The following is a 26,333-nucleotide window of genomic DNA, read 5'->3' as shown; positions in this document are numbered from 1 at the left end:
ATGCCATCCATTTTGGAAACACTAAGAGCTAGTCAAACTCTTGATTGCTGAATATTGTTGCAAAGGAATACAGATTTTGCTTCTGAAAGGATATTTCTACCCACAGAGTGGTAACAAGAAGTGACCATGTAGCAAACACACTGGCATAACACTCCCTGATATAGATTCATAGAATCATTTAGGTTGGAAAAGATTAAGATCATCAAGCCCAACCCCTAACCCAGCACTGCCAAGCCCACCACTAAACCACGTCCCAAAGCACCACATGGACGTCCCAAAGCACCACATGGACGTGTTTTTTAAACACTCCCAGGGATGGTGATTCCACCAGCTCCCTGGGCAGCCTGTTGCAGTGCTTGACAGCCCTTTTGGTGAAGAGATTTTTCCTGATACCCAACCTACCTCCCCTGGTGCAACCTGAGGCTGTTTCTTCTTTTGTGAGGTTACAAGCTCAGGCTATTCTGTAACAAAACAAGGGTGGGTTACTCTGCCTCAGTTACTCATGAAAAGTTTGCATTTTCTAAGAGGAAAGTTGAAGAAAGAGGTGCAAAGGGAGCCTTTAAAAGCAGCCCGGGAATGCCTGTAAATGTAATGCACAGCCCAAGCTACCTGCTACAGCCTAACACAGGACTAAGGGATTAGAAAAGTTTAGAGTTCTTAGAACCACAACTTTCTTGAACACGGCTTTTAGACCAGTAATTAGCTAAATGCCTAAGGCATCCAACTACCTAAGGATAGCAAGTAGCTTCTTGGCACTTGGGATGTTTAGGAAGAAGATGCTGATGCACAGCAGCCCAGCTGCCCCTCAGCTGCCAGGCTGCCAGTTCTGTGCAACCTCCCAGTGCAAGTGATTCTCAAAAGGCATTTTTTACTCATGTACTTCTGTTCTTTTCAGGTGTTTTATTTAGTGGTGACCATTGAAAACTCTGTAACAGGTTAGATGATCAGCTGGATTCCAATTATTGACTGTGAGTCATCTATCCAGTTGTTTTTTCTTTATTTATTTATGACACACTGGCATCTTTTTTTATTCTTTTTGACTAAAATAAAAAGCTCTTTGCATTGTGTTTTGGCTGAAGATAAGGGATGGAGGGCTGCAGAGGCTTCTCACCTCTGCCAGTTACACACTGAGAAAGATGAAGTAGGCAGGCTGCAGCTTTCCCCCCTTCTGCTTCCCGTAGGCATCCCGGAGCCCTCACTGCACCCCCTTGGGAACTCATTTCACCAGGTATCGTATAAACCTTGCTAGAAAAGCAAATACAAATACCCAAACCACGCTTGGGGATGACACTTATTAAATCCTCCACAGCCTCATGCAGCATGAGGTGGCAGGCAGAGCTTTGCCCCTCCTGCCTCAGGTGAGCACCGATGCTGCTTTTCCTTGTGATGCAAATGTTTCAGGGTATATTCATTCGCCCTATCAGTCCTCATTCTTAAATACAGAGCACAAAGGCATCAGGCCATCCAAAGGATCCTTTCTTTCTCCATTTGAAACCACGCTTTGGGCACTGGGAAGCACAAACAACACAGGTAGCTCCCATCCAAATGAAGCCAGAGAGCTGTGTCCCCCGTATTGAGCTCTGCCTCTTGATAGCTCTCCTATGTCATATGTGATCACTATAATCATGCCATTTATCTTGGTTGAGTGATAACTGAGTTATTTTTCATAGTTCTATATCATGACATACAAAATCATTCCAAAGGAGAGCACCGTGACTGGTGGAGCCTGACATTTACGCTCCACGACTGAGGCTGCTCATTCACGTGTGGAGACCTGCTACAGTTCCCAGAACCAGCAGCATATACCGCAGGAGACGAGATTTCTGGGGGTCATACTGCTATATCTGTAAGTGCAAGAGACAGCTTAGGTTGTCTCCTTCCGTGGCAGCATGAAGATGCAATATCTCGCTTGAAATAATGCAGCATGTCAGAGACCCAGCCCTGTCCCCAGGAAATTCATGGGACTCCTGTTGCCACCAGCCATAGTTTCCGGGCTCACCCCCACGCTCCTGCACCATGCAATACTCCATCCCTGCTGAAATCAGCAGCTACGACTGCCCGGCTCCCCCTGGTATGAGGAGCAGGACCCTGGCCACCCAGCACTGACCACACAGCCAGGCTCTGCTGCAGGAATCAGCTCCTGGAACCGCTCCGAGGTCCCCACGGGTCACTGCGTGCCACTTACCCTGCACCGCTGCTAATCCTGTCAGCAGCAGTTTCTTCAGTCAGATGTCCGGTAATTGAAAGCACTGGGAATTTTCACTTGCATGCTGGGTTATAGAAAAATATTATGGCTAGGCATTAAACTCCCGCTGTGAAATACGACATATGCCAGAGGAGAGGAGAATATCGGATATTCCTGCTCCTTTCCCTTTGAGGTTATACACGGTTAAGGTACAGCAGGGATTGGAGGAACATGGGCAAAGGTTGCCTTTCTCAGCTGGCACAACAGGTATGGACTTTCAGGGGAAACCCACTGCTTAGACCTCTGCTCTCTCTCCCCAGAGTTAAACTCCACCTGTATCATGGAGCACAGACCCCTGCTCCATTTCTCTCTGTTCAAAATTAAACTCAAGCTATGTAATGCAGCACAGGTGTCTGCTCCATTTCTCTCCCCCAAATTAAAGTCTACCTGCACAATATAGCTTCAAAGAGAGATTTTAATGCCATAGCTATAGAATAGGTTAGGGAAAGCACATGCATAGTGTGATTAGGGAGTCTACACAACGAAAAATGATGTATACTTTAGCCACTTATTATCTCTGGTGTTATTTTGATGTCTTTCTGTCTGAAACTGAAGAAAAGGGAAGTTCATTTGACATACAAGTGCTTTGCTCTTCAAAGCTTCCAAAGAATACAGGTCCAGATGCTATGCTGTTGATTAGAGCAGGACCAAGAGCGTGCAAATGATGTGCAAATATATTTGCAATCTCTACATCTTGATGATATCTAGTCATGTTTGGATCACCTTCTCTCTTCTGCTTTTCTCACAATAATGTGTGTGACAGGGTCTGACTGCCCAGATGTTTCGGAAAAAGCTTTTATCTGTGCAAATGCTAGGTTTCCTTCACAAGCGAGCGTATTCTGATCTGTGCCAGTTCTTACAGAACCATCTTATCTCCCTCAGCAACTACACAATTACCTATGGCAAATGCAACTGAAGAAAATCAAATACCAAATCTGCCAAACAACCAGTAGTACTTGGTTTTCTTGGCAAAGCTTTCAAACAAAGCATTTTTGCTCTTGATTCCTACAGCTCCTAGCCCATGTCCAGGACTGTAAATTACTCTCCAGTACAAGTAATAAATCTAATCTCTGTTTCACTCGGAGTTAAACACAGCCAGCTTTGAAACTCATATGCTCATGCAGAGCTAGGCAAGGTTTTCCTTTATTCAGGAAGAAAAGATGAATTGTCCAGATAGGGGCTTCAGGCAGTACGAGGTTCATTTGTTCACATCCTCTGGGAGAGGCAGAGCGATGCTCCTGGAAGGAGCCTGGAGCCTTAGGGTGGTTTGCTGCTGTTGTAAGGAGTGTTCAATAGGAGAAAATAGTTTTGTGCGTGGCTAGATTGTGACCAGAGCTAGGGATGGTAGATGAAATGCATTGATTGTGTTTGGCTGAGAGGTTAAAAGGGGCTGTTGTGCACACTCCAGTGCTGACAGAGCTCATGATGTAGTCACAAGCCTTGCAATGCTTTGGGATTTTCCTAGAGTTGCAGTAGCTTGAGAAACAATTTTGGGCTTTTGTTTGATGAAGTGAAAGATTTTGCCTCTCAAGATTGTCAAAAAGTTTGATCCCTATGTATCCTAAGTTTGATTATGAAAAATCCTAACTTTATTTTAGCAAAACATGTTTTAAGGTGCCAGGTCTGTGTTTATGAACGATGAAACTGAGCTTCTGAAAAATAAGGTAGACAAAAAAGGAATGATAACAAGCTGTCATGGTTGATCACACTGAAGTTAAGGTAAGCACAGGAGCCCAACAAAAGCTGACAAAGGTGCAGACAGTCATACGCGCACTGTGGCGGAGGCGGCAGTGGCTGCAGAAAGTGACATCTGGTCTGGGATAATCTGCCTTCCCGTACAGTGGCTTTGTGCGAGGGAAACACCACTGATCTCAGAGGACTTGTTCCAGATTTAGCTCTGTGCAGGGTCAGAATGAGACCGGCTGCAGCTGCTCCAGGCTGCTGGCCCCAAAACACCGAGCAGCCCCAGGTGGGTGCTGCAGCATCCTCTGAACCAGCAGGGCCCCGGGAGGCTCCAGGTACCACAGGAGCAGGGTGGCCGGATGGCTTCAGTGCCTTACACTGCATTGGAATGGATGCAGCCAGGAAAGGACTTTGTGATGGTTAAATGAACCATCCCCAGGCAAAAATTTGGCTTGCCCCAGCTTCTTGATGCACATCTCAACCCTGCAGCAGCAAATCACACTGGGAATAGCCTGCAGGAAGGGTGGGGAGTCAGCCACTGGTGCTCCTGCTCGACTTCAAAAGCGGTTTGAAAATCATTCTCTCTGGAGCTCACATCACTGACTTGATGCATTTCAGTGACAGCTTTCTCACCCTGATCCTTTCATCAGTATCCGGACACTGGTCTTTCTATTTGCTCTTTGCCATCCCAAACCTGCTACTAATTTCCAAACCAGAGGTGGAAAAAAGCCCTGCTTCTGCCCTGCTGGGTATGGCCACGCAGCAGAGAAATGGAAATGCTATCTAGTATGTGCTGCCAGGCACGGCAAGGCACTCTGATGGCAACACAGATGAAGTTTGACCAAAAATACCCACAGTGACAAACTCCACAATAAAACAAAAACCAAATTAATATTTAATATTTACAAAATATTTAGGCTTGCCTGATTTTCACTTTGAACATTACTTTTTTTTTTTTTTTTTGCAAGCTCAGATTAACATGTAAATATGCATACAACTTAGCCATTATTTGCAAAAATCACTCCTGTTGCTATGGAATACAAGCAGGTTTTTCTTTTCGATGTATTTTAGGTAAGGGGTCTGATTCTTATTCATGCTGCATTCTTCATTCTGTGCCAGCAAATTACTCTTATTTTTAAGGACTTTTTGCTTTACCAAAAAGGTGTAAAAAGGCTTTTGTACAAATGAGGGTTGAGAATGAGCTGATGATTTGTGAAATGGAATTATACTTCATCTGAATTATGAAAGAGAGAAAAAAATAGCTCAAATATTAGAGAAGTGACATTAAAATACAAAGCTCATGATCTTTAACATTGTTGAAATGCTTATTGCTTATCAGTAGTCCTCAGTTTAGCTTTTCCCCTCATGATCGAAATGTTTTGCCTTTACAAAAGAAATATGACCATGGATTTCCTCACAACAGAGTTGCTCTAAAAGAATTAGATGAAAGGCAACTAAACCATCCCAAATTCTGCTGCATTCGTATTTGCACAGATCAGCACGGAGCGGGGTTTACACTAGATGTCCTGCTTGAGAGCCATGAAAGTCTTCCTAAGGATCTATTTCCTCCTTTTGCCATATGCACATAAATGTCATTACTGGTAAGGGTTGTACCAAAAAAGTGATAGATCCTTTAAAAACACAAAGAATGTTGTTCTTTTTTTGTCCATTCTGTGGCTCGACTTTTTTCTTCATTTAGTAACGTGGTTATTTGTGTCAATAGAGATTTTATTGTAAAACAAAGCAAGCTGTCCCTTGTTTTCACATCAAAGGAATGTGTTATGAAATATTTTTTGAAAAGCATTTTCATTGCCTGACCTGTATCTTTTTAAATTAATACAATTATCTAATTTGCTAGAGTGTTTAATACAGCACTTTAAAGATATGGCCTTGCTTTTAAATCACTAAGTCCCAATAAGGCATTTAATATCAACCTTTTCACATCAATTACCATCGTTTTTCCTTCTGAAATACAGCAACTCCTGCAGGTCCTGGGCCTGCGTGCTCAGACGGTGAATGAATGCGGGTGAGATCAGCTCTGCAGCTGGAAAAGTGCCTTCTCCTGCTTCTTCAATCTGTTACCTGCCCACTATGGATTTTCTTAAACCTTTTCCTTCAGCACAACAGGACCAGATGAGGCACTTGTACACACATACACTCACCTGCTTTGCTTAAGACCTCTATAATATTTTAGGATGAAAAATTAATTGATTTAACAAAGTATTCTTCAGAGTTTATGCTTATTTCCCCTTTTCTCCTCATTTTACTTGTGATGGAGACAAAAAGAGCCTGGCCGCATCGGTCACTGCTGTCCCTAATCTGAGCCCCTGCTCTCCCCTGCGGCAGTGGCAGGGTTAGGGAGCAGAGCCCTCCGGATGCAACACTCCTGATTTCTCATGCATGTATCTGGATTTCAGATTTGCAGGCAGTCTGCGTTAAATTCAGGAGAGGAAGGAGACTGTCTTGGGGAGACTCATGAGCCTTTTGCTTTATTTATAGAGCATCCAAACCCAGATTATTAAATAATGCTGAGACACAAGCCTGGGCAAAACAGATTTCGGGATATGCTCCTCTCCATCACAACAGGAAAAGCTGTTGTCAAAACACAATTGAGCTTTCAGTCTAAACACTACCGGCACTGTCAGATCCATCCTCAAAGAGAAATCATGAACCCGCCTAAGTTTCAGCAGATGATCTTAATACTCTCCCAGGGCACCCCTCTGCCAGAAGCTGATTCAGCCAGACTCAGTTTCAGGTTTGAACCAAAATGCCAGCACCAAACTCTCACCCCACAACGGCTGTTTCACAAGGGTCACTCCCACATTAGTGACAACTGCCAGGGAGCCAGGAGAAAAGGAGCAGAGAATCACATGGCAAGGTCCCCAGCTGGAAGTACCAAAATTTGCCCATTGAAGCCTTAATTTGCCTGTATTTTTTTCTAGACTGAGAGCTCCCATGCCTGGTACCTATCCAGAGCGGTGCAGGGATGCACTTGCACACACAGGCTGCTTTTGAGCCCCTTGGCCAACAGGCCAGCGGCAGGTATGTGGAAACTGCTGTTTCTGCCAGAGACTGAGACTGGAACCCTCAGTACGTTGGCGCACTCAGGACACTCGGGTAGGAGTAATGCTTCCTCGCACATCTCATTTTGCTCAGATAAGCGGGTAAAAGCTCTTGTGCTCTGCACTTTCCCCTGTGATTACACTTTCCTCCTTCCTGAGTGGTCATAAAGTCACACAACATCCCAAATTGTACAGGGGTACAGACACTCCTTTATCCCCACTGAAAATACCACCCCCGGGAGGGTCCACAACTGTGTCTGCCTTTTCATGGCCGTATTGCGCTGCTGCCTCATAGCTGTCTGCTGATGCATGAAGAGCCAGACCCTGTCCTAGACACACCTGCTGAGCTCCCTGCTTAAGGACAGAAGAGCTGGATTGGTCCTCTGGCCACACGTGTCCCCTGTAGCTCACACTGCTATGGGGAGACACTGCCAATAAAGTCACTGTTCAAGTGTCAGGACTGTCGCCTGCTGAGGTATGTGTATGAATACGTGAGTATACACACACATTGGGCTTCTCTACAGATCTCCAACCTCACCGGGAAGTTCTGGCACATACAGATCATTGAAATAAACTATATGGCCTTCCTACAGGTCAGGCTGCTCTAGAAGTTGCTTCTGCCAAGGCAGATTTAGAAAAAACCAATGCAATGTCATCACACCACCTTTTGTTGACAACAGCCAGCAGAGAAAGGAACTTTCTTTATTCTCTTGTCCTGTCTCCCATCCTTCCTCAGCCCTACCAAATGCCCTCAGACAGCCCGGGTTTATCATTTCTCCCAGATAAGTTATTTCAGAGACTCAAGACTTTGTTTTCTATCTCCCAGACTGATGCTGTGAGAGCTGCCGTAGCCCCCAGCTGCTTCTGCATCTGAAGAGATGTCCTTGCAGGGCTTCAAATGTTTCTGAAAACTGCAGCAGGAAATACAGTCAAGAGAAAGTTTGAGAAAGAGAAATAAGAGGCGATAAAATACAAAGAGAACAAAAACAAAGAAGATGCTGCAGAATTCCCTTCTGCTACTCCTTTTTTATTTTAAGGTCTCAATACTCATTTCTAAGGAAAACAACCTTCAGCAAGAAAAGAAAATGTATGTCTCTTAGGAAGCACATAGCTACAAAGGAGACTAAACCCAGAAAGCTCAGCAGATCTAGCCAGGCTCTGGAATAGCTCAGTGCACAACCCACTGCTGCCACATGTAACTGCCTTACCTACCTCTCTCATCACTCCCCACAAAAACCCCAGCAGTACCCTTCAGGCACTATACATAGCCTTCCCCACCCCTCGCTAATTGACTTAATGATGCTTCTGGGAGGAGCTAACTCCATATAAACCCTCCCTCCCTCCCACAAAGCCCTTTCTATTTTTTGCTCATCTATAGCTATTTGAGATTTTTGTGCTGGGCTGTGCCTGCTTTCTTTTGAATTGATCTTTTGGTGAGATTTGTGGGTTTTAAACTCCTTTTATTTATTTTTCCATTCTATTTTTCCACTTCAGTTTTCATGCTGTTCCTTGTGTTTGGTAACACCCTTTCACCATGTTTTTTCTCTTAGTGGTCTCTACCTGCTCTCTGTCCTGCAGGGTCTCCTGGTATTTCTATTTCCAGCAAAGCAGCAGGGTCTAAGCTCTTCAAACCAAAGGACAGTCACTTTCTCTGCAGCTTCAGGGACTGTGGGTGTTTGGACAACTCTAACAGGGTATTGCTAACCAGATGGGAAGGCTAATTTATCCTCATGAAAACTGGGTGGTGTTTGGTAAGTAAGAAATGTACACTGACTGGTTCTCTGTGCTTTGAGTACCTAAATAATAACACCAGGGGTATTAGCTAATATCCTCAGGAGCAAATGGAGAGGAGGGGCTTTCCCCTTTCATGCTGTCCCTGGGGCAGAGGAGGGGGTCTGCCTAGCTGTGAGCCTCCAGGCTCTGCTCCACCTTCATGGGCACCTCTGAAGCTGCACAGCCAGCTTCACCTGTGGGTACCCAAGTCCTCATGTGGCAATGAGGATGCAGCAGGGCCTGGACCCCCTTGGCAGGGAGGGGATGCTTCAATGTTGCCCATCTCAGGCTGGGGAGAGCTACTGCTACATGGGGGGAGCTGCCCCCTTCCCTGCCAGTGCTGCAAGGGAGGGTGAACTCAACAGGTGGTTGGAATGGGCAATAAAAGTTGCTTTTTTGTTTTGTATTTTAATCTTTTCACCAAACACCAAAAAAAAACAACCCTTGATTTTTTTTTATTACTAGTTCCAATTTGATGAAACATGAAGTTAAAACACACAGTCCTGGGAGGAGGGGATGGATTTCAGTGTTCTCAACAGCGCTATAAATAGTACGTCAGCAACCAGCATGACTGTTGCAACAGCTTTAGCCAGATTGCAGATATGAAGGAAATATAAATAAAGTTTAGTATGAGAAAGGGATGTTATGTTACATGTTATGAAAAGGAATATTTCCAGTTGTTTTTTGGTGATTATCTAGTGTTTTAAGCAGTTGTTTTTATGACAAGGCAATAAATCTTGTTTTGAGGTGCTACAGATAATGTGGTTTCAGCACATGCTGGAAAACTATTCATAGTGTTAGCGATGTTTCCAAATAAATCCAGCAAAGTTCCTTATTAAAACCTGAAGGTTTACAGCACTGTTTCTTGTTCAACCCCAAAGCTTGAGAAAGTAGTTGGAAAACCCTAGTCAGCGTGAGGGAAGTAAAGATAACGTGTGAATTGCCTGCAAGGAGAGCAAGGGCTGAAGTCCAGGGACGTTACAGGCAGTCTTTCTTGGATCTGGATGTTCTTGTTTTCCCACAATTTAGACTTCTCTAGTCCATTTTTTGTTTCCGATTCCCCAAAAGTGGGATGTAGGGAGCTGCTCATTTCCTAAGATTTTGGGATCTTGTTGCAGATCACAGGAACTGGTGCCATGCTTAGCTCTTCTGTCCACCCATCAAGGACTAATTAGATGGCTTTTACAAGGACATCCAAGTGGGTCACTGTTTTTAATGCCTTGAGTGCCCAGGCTTTCACCAGTGAAACCTGCTGAGTATTTTGATCTTATTCGGAGCATCCCCCTTGCTGTGACCTTGCCTGGGCTGCACAGCAGATGATGCTTTGCACCTCAGCCTGGCCTCATCTGCAGCCCTGTGCTTGGGGCACCCTCTGGAAACCATAATGTGTCTGAACTTTCCCTGACTAGAGAAGAGACTGAATTTTCCTCCCGTGCTTTGTGCAAGAGTTCAGACCAGCAGGCAGCAGGGTAAAAGGCAAGCAGCAGTTTTAAGGAGAAGGAGCTGATGCTGCTCTCTGAAGTGATGGAGCACCAGCTTCAGGCTGTGGGTGCATGTGAAGTTACATGGGTGCGCCTTGAAGAGTGACAGTGTTTGGGATGTTTCCCATCCTTTGCATTTTTATTAGCTATCTTACACGGCTAGCGTGAAAAACACCTTTGAACTTGCAGGGCTTTGCTGGTGTGAATTTGGGGATTTTGGTGCGTGTGTTTTTTCTATTTTGTGTTTTGAGAGACTTGCACCTACTGTGCTGCCCAATTATGGAGCTTTAATCCAGGCTGAGGGAGACAAATAGATGCTCCCTTAGCAAGGGGAGGACAGGGGAAATACCTCTTGTGATACAGAGATGTCCATGCAGTATGCCTACCTCATCCCTTTGGATTTAAGTTCCGTGCATGTCCTTTGTACCAGTATTGAGGGATAACGTTTGGGTTTGCAATATTTCTCATTCAGTCCTGGAGCTGGCAAGGCAAATCCTCCCCGCTGGCTACTCCTGACTGCCTCTCTCCTTACACTGGAAAGGGCTTTTATCCCAAAAACCAGCAGCAACATGGGTGTGGGATTTTGCTATTGCTCTGGTACAATGAGCAGGCATTGGGCCAAGGCACAGCATGGATGTACGGACATGTGGTGCAAGCACCTTCCACAGTGCTTACCCCAAAGCACCTCTGGTTTCTGCAGCTGTACCTCAGAGACGGTGCGCTGACTTTTTTCCCCTCTTCCTTTAAGAAGAAAAAAAAATATCTAGCATTTAAACATTTGCTTTGGTAAAGGATGAAATGGAAAAGTAGGTCGGATTTGAAGGATCCCAGCCCTGACAGTGTCCCTTCTAGAGCTCCAGACCCAGGTTTTTGGAGAGAGACAGAAAATGACTGCAGCAGTGCTTCTCACGCTCATTTGTGCTCTTCATGTTCCTGTGTACAAAATCACCCTCAAAATGCCCAGGATAAATTATATCCCCATGCTTTTAAGGGAAGGATTTGATTGCCAGCAATATATTTATGAAATGGAGCTACCGGTGTTCAGCTCCTTTGAAACTTAGCTGGGTTTTACCAGGAAGCAAGGTTATTTTTTGCTTTTAAATAGTCTAAGCTAAATTAGCTGGAACCTAATTACAGAATGCTTTTGATTAAAGCCAGACAATGCTCTCTGGAAGCTAGGATCAAAAATGACAGGACTTGATGTCAGTGAAGGATTAAGGAGGAAAAGAAAAATGACCGATTAATTTTTAAAATCAAATCAGGACCGCTCTTTGTACATGGAACAAAGGTTGCAGCGAAGTCAGGCAAACCTTTTGGGCTAGGGAAAACTTGACTTCCAATAATATGACTTCCAATTTCATTTCACAGGCACAACTGAAATCCAAAAAGAAACACCAAAGATGATTTCTGCAGCTATTCTTAGAGATCGGCAGAGAAATAATTGTAAGTCTTGTGTGAGATCTAGAAATCTTACTAAGATAGTTTGACTTGTAGACATGGTACTTCTTGGTCAATGTCAGCTGTGCAGCCAAACAGCTGGCTGCTTGCCTTAATCACTGAACCTTTAGAAAGTGCTCCATAATTATTTTCATACCATACTCTGAAAATAACCCTGCTTAAAGAAATTGTGCATGCTGCTAGAAAAACAAATGCTGATTCAACAAAGCTCTTCTTAAAAATACTTTTGTACCTTTAGCTTAATAATGAGTGGTGGCCTCATTCCTCTACTGATTCGAATCCTGGAGACTTTTACTGTCTATCCGGCAACATATTGAGACACGCATTTTTTTCCAAGCTATTTTGCTCTGATACAAGCACATGTGGGTTTCTCTGTGCAGACTTTTTTCAGCTTCTGAGGGTGGAATATTCTGCAATATCGTGACATTTCAGCTTATTGACCTAAACACATGGTGAAGGGGGAGCAACGTCCCTGCTTGGCCCTGTCCTCTGGACACAAGGAAAACTGGGAAATGAGGTTCTTTGGGAAATCAGGTTTATTAGGGATTATTTATAGGCAGGGGTGCAAACCTAGAATTTGAAAAAGGAATGAGGGGGGAGGCTCGTGGGTGCTGGAAAATGTGGTACAAGAGCTGTCTGGGACCTAAGGGACAGAGACTGGTCTCTCCCACAGATCCCCGCATATTGTTCCTGGTCACATGGGTGGCAATTCTTGGCTATCCCAAGGCCTCGTATTGTGTTGCTTATCTGTTATTAAATTTTAGAGTGAAGACATCAAACAAATGAAGCCAAGCCATGAAATGACTGGCAATTGGCATTAGGATGGGAGATTGAACTCCCTGTGCCAGGAAAAAGTTAAAAGCTCCCTGGTGCAGCATACAGCCCCAGGGGAAAATATTGTAACCTAATCAAAGTCACTGGTAGCTTTAAAAACAGCAGAAAGATCCAAGAGATGGCACCAAGCTCTCCCTTTCTGGGGATAATGTATTGTGAACAAATTTGATGGAGACCCCGAGAGGATGAAATGACCCTCAACAGTGTGGATCTTGAGAAGAGTGACAGGTAGAGTGTGAGACTGAGGCCTGGCTGGAGCTGGGAAATCTGGTGTGCTAAGCGCCATATGGTCTTCCTAACGCTCGTGCGAGACCTCATTTCTACACCCAACTGCTCACAAAAATTAGCACTGGTGCTATCACCAGTTGCCTTAAACTCGCTTCAAACTGGGTGACCCCACCGTCTGGTCCTCGCTGCTGCAGCCCACATGGCCCCTGGGTCATAGGCTTTGTGCTCTGCCATGTGCACGGAAAAATGCATTTTCAACTATTTACTTTTCATAGGTGTGCATGCATATAGCTGTGTGTAGATGTATCTGACTTACATTTAATGTCCAGTCTAGCAGGTCAAGAGATCATTCTTTACTGTTTCGCCACTAGCAGATGGAAGTAAGATTTAAACTAAAGACATCCCAAGCAAAGACAAATCCCCACTGTCCTCTTTTCAGCCCCTTGAGGCTGGCACAGCTCTGCCTGCTGCAGCCCTGGGCAGGGACAGCATCGCTACCGTCCCTGAAGCTGGTGTTCACTTCTTGGGATGACCTTCTCCATTCCCACAGGGACAATCTGATCCCGAGCCATGTGCTCGGGAGTCGTGCTGGCACAGCTGTGCTTGCGTTGACCTACTGCTTGCATTGATCCACCGCTCTCCGGTGCAGCGTGGTCTGCAGCCCATGGGGATGGGGCGAAAGGCTGAATTCAGTTGGCTTGGCACTTGGAGGGCACTGTCAGAAATCATTTGCCAGAAGACAGGTTCAGGTGGGTCAGAAGTCTAACATACCTCTTGGTAAGGCCCTGGGAGAAAACCTTGCCAAGGTAAGAGCAGAGATGTGGCACCCCTTGGTGCTTTGCTGCTGATATATCACATCTAACAGATGCAATTCTTACACTTGCCGTTAATCAGGGAACCTCCCTACCCGAATGAAAAATCAGGGTATGTGCATCCTAGAAACAGGACGGAATCACTGCTTGTAGCGGGACAGGGTGCTAGTTCTGAAGTGAGGACTGTAGCTTTTAAACTTGCCTTGTCAGGATTTGTGCCCATTAAATTTATTCTTCTGAAGCGAAGAGGGAAGAGCACTAAAGCAATAGTGTCATGGGGGGTGGGGTGGGATTTGGCCCCCAGCAGTGATGCAGGACTGGCATTGCCGCTTCCCCTATGGCACTGGTGGACCCCCTCCAAGGAAAAGAATGGGTGGGAGGCTCCTGTCTTTAGGGAGCACACTCAGTGGGGAGTGCTGTCTCTAAGAAACACTTCAGGTCTCTGCAGGCTATTTTTCATTCATCATGGAGATTCGTAACTGCATCTCTATGGCGTTTTTTTGGTTAATGAATATCAAACGGTTATCCAGGTGTGAGCAGTGAGTATAATTTAGTACTGTGGTGTATAGCTGTTTGCTGTATCTCCAGTAATTGCAGATGTTATCTCTGCTAGTTTGAACGTAAGTTTCAGTGTGTTTTGTTATGTAGTATCAAGAAAGTGGGGATCTTTAATGCCAGTTGCAGAGCAAGGTTTGCTCTAGGAGGCTCAAAAATTGGGTGGGAGATGCTCCTACTTCTGAGCGAACTGGGACCGTGTGTAAAGAGAGCAGCTGCCATCGGGCAGTACACATGCCAACAGCCACTGGAAGACTTACTGACAGCTAGAGGAGGCACCAGCCCTGACTGTTAAAACCAGGTTGCTGCCACGGGTCTGCAAGGATTTCCAGCCAAAGGGGGAGCCGAGGTGGGGGTGGCTGAGTGCTGAAGAGCACCAAGCCAAAACACAGCTGGGAGGGTAGAAGGGGAATGGAAAACACAGCATGAGGGAGCTCCTGAAGCTGCTGCACACCCGCTGTGCTGAGCTGGAGAGCAGTGGGCAAACCATCCCAGTCTTCAGGAGGGCCCAGCCTGCCAGTAGTGAAGTTCTTAAGAATATTTGCTTTTGGTTTTCTGTCTTCGACAGTTTTTGAGAACTGAAGTTCAAGTGTTACTGAAAAATCTCAAGATTATGATAGGGAGTAATTAATAAAGGGTGAATTAGGCTTCCAGTTCTCCATGGCAGTCAATGGAGATTGGGCATAGTGTTTTTTTTCCAAAATTAAGGAAAAAAGATTCTCCACCTCTCCCCAGCCTACTGCTCAGCTACGCCTTGACTAAATGTTTCAGTATTTTTTTAATCTCTCAGGAGGTTTTTGAACTGCTTCAATACATCCGCAGCTCTAAGTCTCTCCATGAAAAAAAACCTAATAAGGAAACGGCACATGCCTGCGGGAAACTGCAAAGCAACAAAACTTCCCATGGCCAGAACCTGTGCTGGTACAAACTGGGGCTGAGAGCAGATACCGGAGCTGGAAATCTCTGCAGGAGGCAGCACAGTTACCCTGCTTTTCTGGGGGACTGGACTCATTTCTTCTTCAGGTGTGGGAGCTGAGGGCAGATGGCTCACAGGGAGCTGGCCCTGCATCCCTGCACCAGCGGGAGGTTCTGGCTGAGAGTCAGAGGGGTAATTGCCTGTCCCTGCCTGCTTGTGCCTTTCGGAGGCTTAGGGATGCTCTGTCCTTGTGCCTCTGCGAGGGACTCTGCCTCCCATGGCACTAGGCCACCCGCAGGCAGTTACTAGAATTTCCGAGAAGCTTGTTATATTTCCTAGAGGTTATTGCAGTAAATAAACAAAAGCTGACTTGGTAACATTTTTAAGGAAAAGTTCTCCTTCTTTTTCCTGTTTGTTGTTGGTTTTTTTTTCTCCTAAGGCAGAAAAAGGAGGGCACAAAAATGTAACCTTTTTTTTCTCAAAAAAATGAAATATAATTGTAATTCTGACCCCGAAGCTGGTTTATGATAAGGTAAAAAAAAGATTATTTAAAAAAAAATAATAGAACCTGACCCACTCCCATTGCGACCACAGACTTCAGCTGGGTTTGTTGCAGACCCATGACTTTGACACAAAATCCTCTGCCTCAGATTCCAATGAAACCTTCAGAAATTTGTTCCCCCTACATGCATCTTGTTTACTCCACAAACACAATTGGGTTTTTCTTCAAAAAGAGCTTTAGTCTGAGCAAAACTAATTGACTTATTAAACTTTTGCAGATGGCTGATTCCTTACAGGGCATAAAAGCTTCAGGTATTTTTTTTTTAGGCAGATATCACCATCTCTGACCTACTTAGGGCCCAAATCCTATTTGAGCACTGGTGTCCTGGTGGCACAACTGGTTGTCAGGGTGGCAGTTAAGTTGAATATGCAAATGTTTGCGGAATCAAGGCCTAACTCTTGGTGCTGGATGTGTGCTGTTAAATAGGGTGATGGGTTTGTGCCCTCGGCATTTGCCGGGGCAGGCACTGGCTCCATCACAAGCCCCTCATGGTGATGGGTTAATGCCACGAGGAGCTGGGAATGTGGTGAGCGAGCAAGTGTGGATGGACACAGGGAACAGCAGCTTCTGCCAGGCTGTGCCACCCAGGATGTATTCTAATTATTAAGGTTGTGTTGGGAAACGAGGCCAGAACAACGGCAGGGCAGAAAATGCTGTTCTGCTGTCAAGGAAATGCTGGAAAAGCAGGAGGGAGCGCGTGCTTAGAGAGCAGGCTCGCAGAGCTGCAGCCCTGCGGGGGCCGGGGGCGGCGGGCAAGGCGGCCCCGGGAGGGCGAGAGGCGACAGGAGGACACGGAGCAGCGTGGCACCACCCTTGCGCCTGCTGCTTCACAAAAATATTCATAGTTTCTTTCCAGCCAAAGGGGGGGGGGGGGGGGGGGGGGCGCAGTTTGTTGGCTCCCCCCCCCCCTTTTTTTTTTTCTTCTATCCCGACGTTTTCCTTTCCGCCCCGAAATAATAATATAATAAAATATTAAGAAAAATCGAAAATAGACGAACAGCGATTTACGGAGCGGCGGGCGGAGGCCGGCGCGGTGCCCGGGCGCGGGGCGGCTCCGCGGGGCGGTGCGGGGGGTGCGGGCCCCGCCCGGCTGCTCCGCCCGGCGTGCGCGGGGGCAGCGCCGCGCATCCCCGGCTGGCGGGCGGCTCCGCTCCGCTCGGCTCCGCGGGGCTGCGGCGCCATGGAGGCGGTGGACCAGGTACGCGGAGCCCCGCGGGCGGGCGGGATCCGGCGGGGGGGGGTGGCGCGGAGCGGGCGCGGTGCTGACTCGCTCTCTCTGCCCGCAGCTCGCCTCCGCGGGCACTTTCCGCGTGGTGAAGGAGCCGCTGGCCTTCCTCAGGGTGCTCGAGTGGGTGAGTGCCGGGGGGCGCGGGGGGGCTGCTCCCAAACTGCGCGCCCCGCGGAACAGGTGGGAGCCGCGCTGGGACGGCGGCGGGGGCTACCGAGGGGCCGGGGGGGGGACTGGCGTCCTACAGCGAGGCGGCGGGAGGGTTGGCGGGTGCCCCCACCGCCCCATCCTTGTGCTGGCTGTAAACGACTTTTGACAAACGAGGGGGCGCAATAATAATAATAATAATAATAATAAAATCTTCATTATGCATTTAGCAAACTTGTCTCTGGGCCGAGCGGGGAAGGCGGCGGATAATTGGTTTGCGGAGCAATGTCACTGTGTGTTGCTGTGATGCTCATTCGTAGTGAAGTCTGCAGGTCAAATGACATCCATCGCCAGTAGGTCTGCGGGAGGAGCGAGCCGCTCTGAACGGAAAGTTCAGAACATGTCATGGAGGATTAATCACATTCCCCTAACGCCGGCTGGCTGGGGAATTATGTAAGCCGCGGATTTTGGGGGGCGCGTCCCCACGCGGGTGCGTTTAGCCACATGTTGGCACCCGCTGTGCAGCCCGGCCGCAGGGTGTTTGTGAGGGGCTGGTGAGGTGGGCTGGGGGCAGCTGCTCGCCCCGGACCCCTTCCCAGTCCCTGCTCGCGGTCGGCAGCGCCTCTTCCCCACTGGGCACCTCGACGCAGTGGGTCCCGTGGAGATGGGTGATGGGGATGTGGTGGGGCCGTGGGCTTGGGTGACCTGCATGTGGAGGATGGACGAGGCCCCTTGCATTCCTCGCCCAGAGCTCCTGCAAACCCACCTGGCTGCTGCTCCTGCCTTGAGGATGAGCCAGGACACCCAGGGGTTGAGCCCCTGATGTCACTTTGAGGGTGTTTCAGCTGCTCCGCGGCACTCACCGTGGAGCAGAAGAAAGGGGAGCAAAGCAATTTCTATGGCCAGTTGCTGCTGGGAGCAGGGTCTTTTGACTGCTGGCACGGTGAAGCTGTGCCTGGTGGTGGTTGGGAAGCGAGCCCCTCTGCGAAGGGCTCTGAGCGGGGGGCCGCAGGCTGTGCCCTTGAGGAAGCTCTTCCCCCCGGCGTGTTGGCGTCCTTGGGACAGCACGTGGGAGCTCTTTTCCCTTGGCAGTGTTCTAGGTCTGTAACTTCTTCCAACGGCCGAAGATAAAAGCTGCCTTTGTCATGGTTGAAAGCCCCCCGCCGAACTCTTCTGGCTGCTCCAGCTGCACGTTGCCCGTTGGCGTGTACAGGAACACACGTGCGGCTGCATGTAGGCAGAGCTCTTCCGACACAGCTGCAGTGTGTCAGTCCTTGGCAATAAGGGAACGCAGGAGAAGGGAGTGGAGCATGTTAACATTTAAGATGGTCTAAGAAATTACTTTTTCCCCCTTTTGACGCGTATGTGTAAGTAGAACTAAGCATATCTTAGTGTATAATATCTCAGAGTGTGGTAGACTTTATTTTTTTAAAATACTTGAAAGGCTTTTGGGATTACCCAAATTCTAGCTCTATTCGCTTCATCATGTTGCTCCCATCTTCCTCTCACCATGCCTACCAACTGCTATCCACCTCCCTGCCATCTCCAGTCTCGACTGTCTCTCCCTCAAACTCCTTTTATCAGCCTAATTAGCATTTTAAACTTAAAGACCAAATGCTCCAGCTGATTCTGTGTCCGCTTCCGCATTCCCAGGCAGCCTCGAAGCCCTCGGTGCAGTTGATCAGAACAGTCAAATTACACCACTAATTGCTGGATTTACAGCCGTTTCATTTCAGGTGTTAAATGGTGTGTGAGTGGGGCATTTTTATGCAAAAAGTGCCGGTGACAGTGGAATTTGTCAAACCTGCTCTTGTTAATGCTGATGAGGTTTTTTTGAGCTTTACAGTAATCACCTGTCAGAGGGTGTGACTGGTGTCATGTGAATGATGTGGCAGCTGAATCATAACACCCAGTTTTACAGAGTTTTAGGATTTGGGAAAGCAAGTGCAAGTCATTTTAATGTTGTCTTCTTTTGGCTTATTTGTCATCTAAAAGGGAGGTGTTAACTTCTGCTTTTGAAAAGCTTATGCTTTTTTTAATGCACGTTTCCCAGAAAGCCAACTTGTGGCTATCTAGTGTGAAAAACAAGCAGGTAGGACGCAGAGGGTGGGGAAAGCCCTTTCTGCAATCTGAGAAGGGGAAAACTGGCATTTCTGCCCTGTTGTGTACTATAGCCCATATGCTACTCATGACACCTCTTAACACCTCCCACTAGAGTCCTAGATTGCATCTGCAAAGAAGTAAAGTTCATAGCCCAGCTGGTGACACAGTGATCTTGGGTGATGGCTGGCTCTCGTGCTTGCGGGGAGGCTTCGTGGTGTTGCAGCACAGATGGCAGAGGAATGTGGGTTCCTCAGAAAGGCTGCTGGGGTGGAGATGGTGTAGACCGAAAATGTCCTCAGGTGGGCCGGGCAGTCCAGCCTTGAATCTTCACTCTCATCTTCTGGGCAATTTGGGTAGGCCCACGGTGGCTCAGGGGTCCGCGCATCTTTGTTAATAAACCTCTTGCACAACAGTGCTGCTGAAATTTGTGTGTTAACAAGTGCAAACACTTGCAAGTCTGGAGACAGCTGAGGTGGCTGTAGGTTTCTCAGGCATGAAACTGTAGCTATTGCAGAATTAATCCATAGGTGTGCAAATTCCAGTTTACCTATAGTCTGTCTCAGACGTGGACCTCTGTCTCTGTACTTTTGTCTCTATATCTGACCTTTTTCAGTCTTCTACTTCGACTGTCACCTAACACCCAGAGGCAAGATGCTGAGACAAGACTGATTCTTCGGAATATTCACAGCACTGTGATATGTTTTCATTTGTATTTCCCACATACATTGTATTTCTTTCAGCCAAGACATTGCATTTAGAAGCCATTAAGAGACAACGTTGGCTCAGCCCAGGAAAAGTTAAGAGAAGGGAGGGGAAGGGTTTGTAGCAATTAAGCAAGAGTTGTGTTTTTTAAACTCTACCTTGGTAACTGTGTGCTTGGAGTATGTGGATCACAAACTGAGCTTGGAAAACTGCACATAGCTGTACAAGATAAGCCCTGGGTGTTTCTAGCGTTGAGTCAACTCTTGCTTCATGACATGTGCTGGGGGCAGGGAAAAGCTGTTTGAAAGCTCTGTTTGTCCTTGCTCTTCTTTATTCCCTTGGCTGTTACTCCACGGATCTTTGCATGAGAAGAGGGTGTCCTTCTGAAGCTTATTTCTCATGATAATCTACTGTGGCACTACAACCAGTTGCAATGTCACAAACCCTATTACAACTTCACTTGAGAAATGACTCTCCTATACACGCACCTGACAGTAATGAATAACGAAAGATGAAAGCAAAGAAATATGTTCATTCGTCTCCCTGGATTAATTTCAGTCCTGTGAATCTCGGGATGTGTTTAGACTGCTTTTATTGGGGTCTGCAAAAAGAGAGCAAGACAAGCAAGTCTGTCAGTTGTGGTCTATTTGTTTCTCAGTCGTTGCCTCTCTGGAGCCTTAACAAAGGCAAATTAAGTGAAAAGCAAGGCTCTGCACATCGCGGTGTGATGGGTATATGAACTACCTCAGGTATAATCAGGTGGTTACCTGCAAAAATACTTTTGAAAAGTGGGAACTTTGTATCACTGGGCTGAGGTTTTTAATGAACTTTGCAGCGATTTGCCACAAACAACTTTCCTACTGCAGACCCAAAGCAACCTGACATTTGTCCAGTTTCTGTGTAAAATAACAGGAGCTGCAGTGCTTGTCATAACACCTTTCCCTGTAATCCTCAATAAATAGCAAAGTTGCAGAATCTCAACCCTTTTTGATAGTTGGGAGGTGCTGTGTTTGCCTTGCTGATTATCTGCAGATTGTTTTAAAATACCGTGCAACAAGCTTCCTGCTCCACCAGCTTGCAGCCCTGTCTGGGCTGGTATGAGCACAAAGACGGTGCAAGTAGCTCTGTCGAAGCCAGTGTCTTTGATGATGAGATGACGATGATGATGATGAAAATGACAGATGCGAGTCATTTATGCTGCAGCACAGATCTTGTGGATGCTGGGGCTTTTTTTGTAGGACAACTTGGAAGTGGACCTGAATGTGTCTGAGGAGCTGTTTTAATTTTTGCCTCTGTGCAGAGAAAATACATTCCAGGCCTTGCCTGACTGCAGCTCATCACTGCTCATGAGCATCTTCATGGGATGTGCCAAAGATTTCCAAAGCAGCGGGGCATTTGGACAACAAATCCCCATCCACCTCCAGTGAAAACTGGACAAGAGAGTTGCAAGGTGGTTTGAAAAATCTATGTGTACATGGACTGAGCTAACTTTGCTTCCTTGCCTTCACGATGCTGATCATTTGACTGGTGAGCCAGAAAAAGGCCAGGCTGTTGCTAGCCTGGCAAGAGTCAAGCTTGTTTTGCTTGTGTAGATTCTGAAAGGGTTAGCACCCCTTGCCCGCAAACAGATGTGTATTTGGAAGGCAAAGGGAATCTGAATCTTGAAAGACTGATAATAAGTCTTGTCTTTTTGTCCTAATGCTGATTGCTCATCTGGCCATGGAGCGCTTTTGTTGGATTATATTTGCATGCATATGAATGGCCATAAGTAGCTGCATGCTTTCAAGTGTGTCCTAGAAAAGCCTAGATATCTTGAGATGCTGAAAATAAATGAAAAAAAATAAATAAGAAGGTAATGCTTACACGAGGCATGTGTGTTTAGTAGTTTGCTCTACATAGTGTATTATGGGCCTGAGATAATTTGTAGTTGCTTGAGACTCGTCATCACGTTTGCTTATGTGTGTTTGGTTTTTGCTTAACCAGAAAGCTGCTGTTTGCTCTGGCATGGGCAGAGACTGGAGGTGGTGGAGCAGGGTAACCTTGCAGAAGCTTAAGGCTCCTCGGGAATGCAGGGCTGGAAGAGCTGAATGTTTCTTCTCTGCCGTCATATTGAAAGAGAAACCTTAATAAAATATTTCTTTCTGACTGCTAATGTTGCTTATGCAATGCCAGGATCAAGTGCTGCATTTAGTGTTGGGTCCATCTGTCTTGATGTGTAAGATACACAAACACGTGTAAAACATGTATTGTTTTTGATGTCTGCCTTGGGATGCAGGTACCTAACTGTTCTTGAGAACCTGGTCCCAGTTGCTACCTCAAAGGTCTTGTAGGTGTAGTGTCAGGTCAATAAAACCTGTGCCACTTAATAAAAAAATGTAAATCCATTTCTATGGCATTTTAATATTAGAAAGGTAATTACCCTGTAACTAACCCTTCTCTGTAAGCTGTCATTAATTGGATGATTTCTTATAGGCAGCTTAGCATAATGCATGCAAAATGCACTGCAGCTCTGTACAGGCAAAAATTGCCACAGTGAAACAATGGGATGCGAGCATCCAAAAACCTCTGAGCCCTGCAAACAGGCTGTATTGGTCCTTGTCACTGGACCTACAACTTCTGACCACGTATCGGGGCATCAGTAATCTGCAGGCAGGGAACTCTGTCGGACAAGTTATTTTTATTAGGAAGAACCGAGAGGTCGATGTTGCCATTAGACATCAGGCTGTGTTGTGTGCGACAGGAGAGGTCTGAAAAAGTTTTTGTAGTCTTACTGAAGCCAGATGTGAAAGCCATGTGTCCCTCTGTCCGTGGGACTGGGATAAAGGCAGCAGAAGCAGTAACAGTGCCTACGTGGTATTTTACCTTGTGGTCTTAACTTCTGAGAGTCTTGTGATTCTGAAACCTTTGGCTTTGATAAACCATATGCTTTTAGAGCAGGGTAGCAGAAGAAGGTTGGAAGCCCTAAAGACTGAAAACCCAAAACATGAAAGAGCAGAAAACCTGTCTTGTGATCCCATGGGTTTACACAGAGTGCAGAGAGCTGGCTGTTCTGCACGCTGTTCACATGCATGTTTAGCTGTATGCAGATGCTCTTGGAAACTGAGAACTGTGCTTGTCCCATCGAAAGGTTGCAGTTAAAATGGTACAAATGTTGGCACAGGTGAGGAGGGAAGGAGAAGAGGCCAGCAATGCCCAGCCACATTGCAAATAAGTGGCACCTTACATCTGGAAAGTGCCTGCTGTTTTCCACTTAGGCTCATGTTGTGGTCATGGAAGAGTTGATTTTAAAAGGTCGCCTGAAGTTTGTTTAAATTCTGATGATTCTCAAGCAGCCCAGAGTGATACCTGATATAAAATAATTATGTAGGATTAGCACATATGGTTGAGATATGGTGCTCCAGGAATCAGGAGGTTTTGGAGTTATGTACTGCTTCCATGGAAATTCCTGGGTGAGACCGATAAAAGCTCCTCGTGATAAGCCATTGCAATGGCTGGCATTATCTGAGTGTGGCTGCTTCAAGCATTAGGAATAGAAGATGAGGAGAGAGACTCATTAATGCTAAATTTGATTACATATGCAAACCAGGTTTCTATGAAGGGAAGAACAAAAATGATCTGACTTTCAAACTAGCAAGGAGATGCACGGAGATAGAGGGCTCTGCCATTAGACATACACGGTTAAAGTCTCCTTGCCAATTTTTATGAGGGAGATGTTCCAGTCATCACTCCTGTAAATCAGCGTCTGCATAATTGGAGCCCCGGGTGAAAGCCCTGCATGTTGACATCTCTGGATTCAAATGTTGCAGCTGGGGGAGGACAGGCTCAGAGGTGCCTGTGACAAAACCCTTTCATCATGGATCCTGTAACCCCCGAGCTGACCTGGCTTCATGGCACAGGTGTAGTCCCAAGGGGCAGGAGACCTCCTGGTTGCTGGCTGAAACCTCTGCCCTGCTCTGGGAGTGAGGACCCCCTCCTGACACAGGGGAAGGGGAGAGGCAAGAAGCAGGGTAGTGCTGGGCTCTGCGCAGGGCTGGCGATGGAAGACAAAGTGCTCACGTCACACCCCTGCTAGCACCGCTGTCCCCTTAGGCACCAAATAAAAGTAGTTAAGTAGTAGTATGGTCCTGGGGTGCAGTGTGGCAAACAGCACTTGGCCAGCTGGCTGGCTGTCCAGCCCAGCAACTGGCCAAAAGGGTCTTAATGGGTTTTGCTCTCAGGGGGCACCTGCAAAGTGCTGCAAGGAACGTTATTGAAAGGAGCATACAGCGTGGAGCCTCGGCTTTTAAGGTGTTTGTTCAAAGTGGCATATGTACTGCAAAGTGTGACATAGTTGCTAAGGTGACAGCTTGCTTGCTTTTTGGCAAAAGCCAAAGAATACTGAATATAGAAAAACTGTAAGCTTTTGCTTTGTTTAATTTGCACAGTTTTATCTTCTGGCTATCGTAGAGACTTCTCAGGTTTGTCCTTGGAAGCAGTGTTTTCCCATTCAGAATACTTCACTCCCCATTCTTAAGGAAGTGCTTAGATTGCATGAAATGATGGGGGTTTCAGTGACTATAATTGTAGGTACAAATCGTGGCATGGAAAGGGCTTGTTAATAGCATTCAGTAAGGAAATATTCTCTAAGAACCTTTTATACAAGCAAAAAATATGAGATGTTGTCTCATTAGCAGCCTATGGATGCGGGCACATCCGTGATCACATAGTCCAGAAGATTTTTGCATGTAGTATTGGCATGCATTTTCAAAGTGCTTGAATTGAAGCAGAAATGCATGGTGAGGTGAGAACTGGTGTTGGTCATGCTCAGGTGTTTGTTGGTGTGAGAGGGAGGGAAGTCCAGGCAGGGAGTCTTGGATCGGGCAGCTCGGTTGCTGCTGTGTTTGTGTATTTTCATAGTGCTGCTAGGGGAGAAGGATCAGCAAAGGATTAGACTGATGTAGCCCCTCAAGAGAGGGCTTTCTGGATGAGCAGCCATCTGTGGCATGAAGCAGTGTTCTGGTCCTCAGCGTGGAGAGGAAAGCAGAAAGGTCTCTCAAGCCTAATGCCAACTTTGGTCCTTAAAGCAGTGGGGTATGTAAATGGTCGGCAAAGGCTGAAGTAATGTGCTCATTGCCCTTTATTGTTTTACCTTTTCCTTCTCTGTGATGTTCTAATGGATAGACAAATGTGTTTCTCTGAACAAGCTGTTCTGTCTGTGCCTCTTCCAAAATGCCTCGGTGTCTGGGGAAGAGGCTGTGTTAGAGGCAGAGCCTGCGGGAGCTGCTGAGCTAATGCTGTGGGGAGCAGAAAGTGCTGCAGCCCGGAGCTTGGGATGAAATCTGGGGGAGTTTTGTGGGCTCCTGTTCCTAGAGAAGTGCTGGTGCAGATGTCCCAGCCCCAATTTGGCAGTGTAATTGCAAGGTAAAGTTGGCGAGGGTATTTTCAGAATGGTCAGAGATCATGTCACCCTGCACAGGGGCTCTTGCTGGGGGACTGGGGATGTCTCTTTGCTGAGAAGACCCCCAACAAGCATCCTAAGCAGAGATGTGCAGGGGGCAGATACTCTCCCGTTCCTCTGTGTTAAGGAAGCAGGAGAAAAACTGTGGAGCAGGAGGATTTCAATAAAGTTTTATACATTTCCAGATGAGAGGTGTACTGTCCCAGACCCACTGTCAGAAATAAATCTGATTTGACTGTCCTGCAAAACCCCCAACCTGTCAACTTGATCTTTATTCCATGAGAAATACCAGACCCTGCTGCAAACAGCCTGACTGAATATTCCTGAGAAGTGCTCAAGAACCTGAAGTACTGAGGGTGAAATTCTGCCCAGAAGATCTCAGAAAGAAATGCCACCTAACATCGGCAAGATCATTGATACATCAGGAAGTGATTTATAGCAACAGCTCTTTGAATTTCAAGAAGTGGTTGTGTCTGTCCTCAGTCTTCACTCTTCCTGATGCCATTTCTCTGCCCTCCTGTGTTATTTCTCAGGTGATGCAAATCCAGAGTTTCTGTTGCTTGAAGTAATAAGCCTCAGCTCAAATCCTTTGGCACTTGCATGTTGGGTGCTTGTATTAGGGGCCCGTGTTTGACACTGCCAGTCTTCCTAATACTAGGTGAAAAGCCTCAGTGGCACCCCAAATAATACTGTAAAAGTAGCAAAATCTTCCTTGCTAGCTTCTCAGAAACTAAGGACACAACAGGCTGCTTGGCTTGGGCTCCCCGATGTGGGCCATATGATGGCCTATGACTGCCTTCAGTATCCAAGTCAAAATACCCTAGAATGCCAGGAAATACCTTAGAGTTATTTAACAAGCAAACTTGAGCCTTGCTTGAACTGTTTTCAGAATAATCTTCTCCCTGGCTGTGCACTGGAGGTATGCTTGAAGCAAAACAAGGCGAGTCCCCCATTTGTGTGCAAGTTTAAAAACCACATAGTTGCTTACCCTGCTATTCCTCATGCAGAGGCTATGTTACACACAAAGCAGCACTGCTCTGCATCAGTGCTTTACCCTATTTAAAACAGCTTTCATATGGAGAGAGTGGTGGCTGGGAGCGGTTGAAC

At 46.6% G+C, this 26,333-nt stretch overlaps 1 protein-coding gene across 1 annotated transcript in view; it reads left to right on the top strand.

The window, feature by feature from the left end:
• Positions 1-16,680: 16,680 nt before the first annotated feature.
• The window catches only part of SYNPR (synaptoporin), a 109,866-nt gene continuing 100,213 nt past the window's right edge, over positions 16,681-26,333 (top strand). The window contains exons 1-2 of the mRNA XM_040592565.1: positions 16,681-16,807; positions 16,896-16,961. Of these exons, the coding sequence (XP_040448499.1) occupies positions 16,790-16,807; positions 16,896-16,961 (84 nt within the window). The 5' untranslated portion in view covers positions 16,681-16,789. The remainder of the gene's footprint in view (positions 16,808-16,895; positions 16,962-26,333) is intronic.

Source organism: Falco naumanni, chromosome 4, assembly GCF_017639655.2.
Source record: "Falco naumanni isolate bFalNau1 chromosome 4, bFalNau1.pat, whole genome shotgun sequence".
In the NCBI taxonomy this organism is placed as follows: Eukaryota; Metazoa; Chordata; class Aves; order Falconiformes; family Falconidae; genus Falco; species Falco naumanni.
The sequence above is the reverse complement of the archived record's forward strand: the minus strand, read 5'-3'. Positions and strand labels throughout refer to the sequence as shown.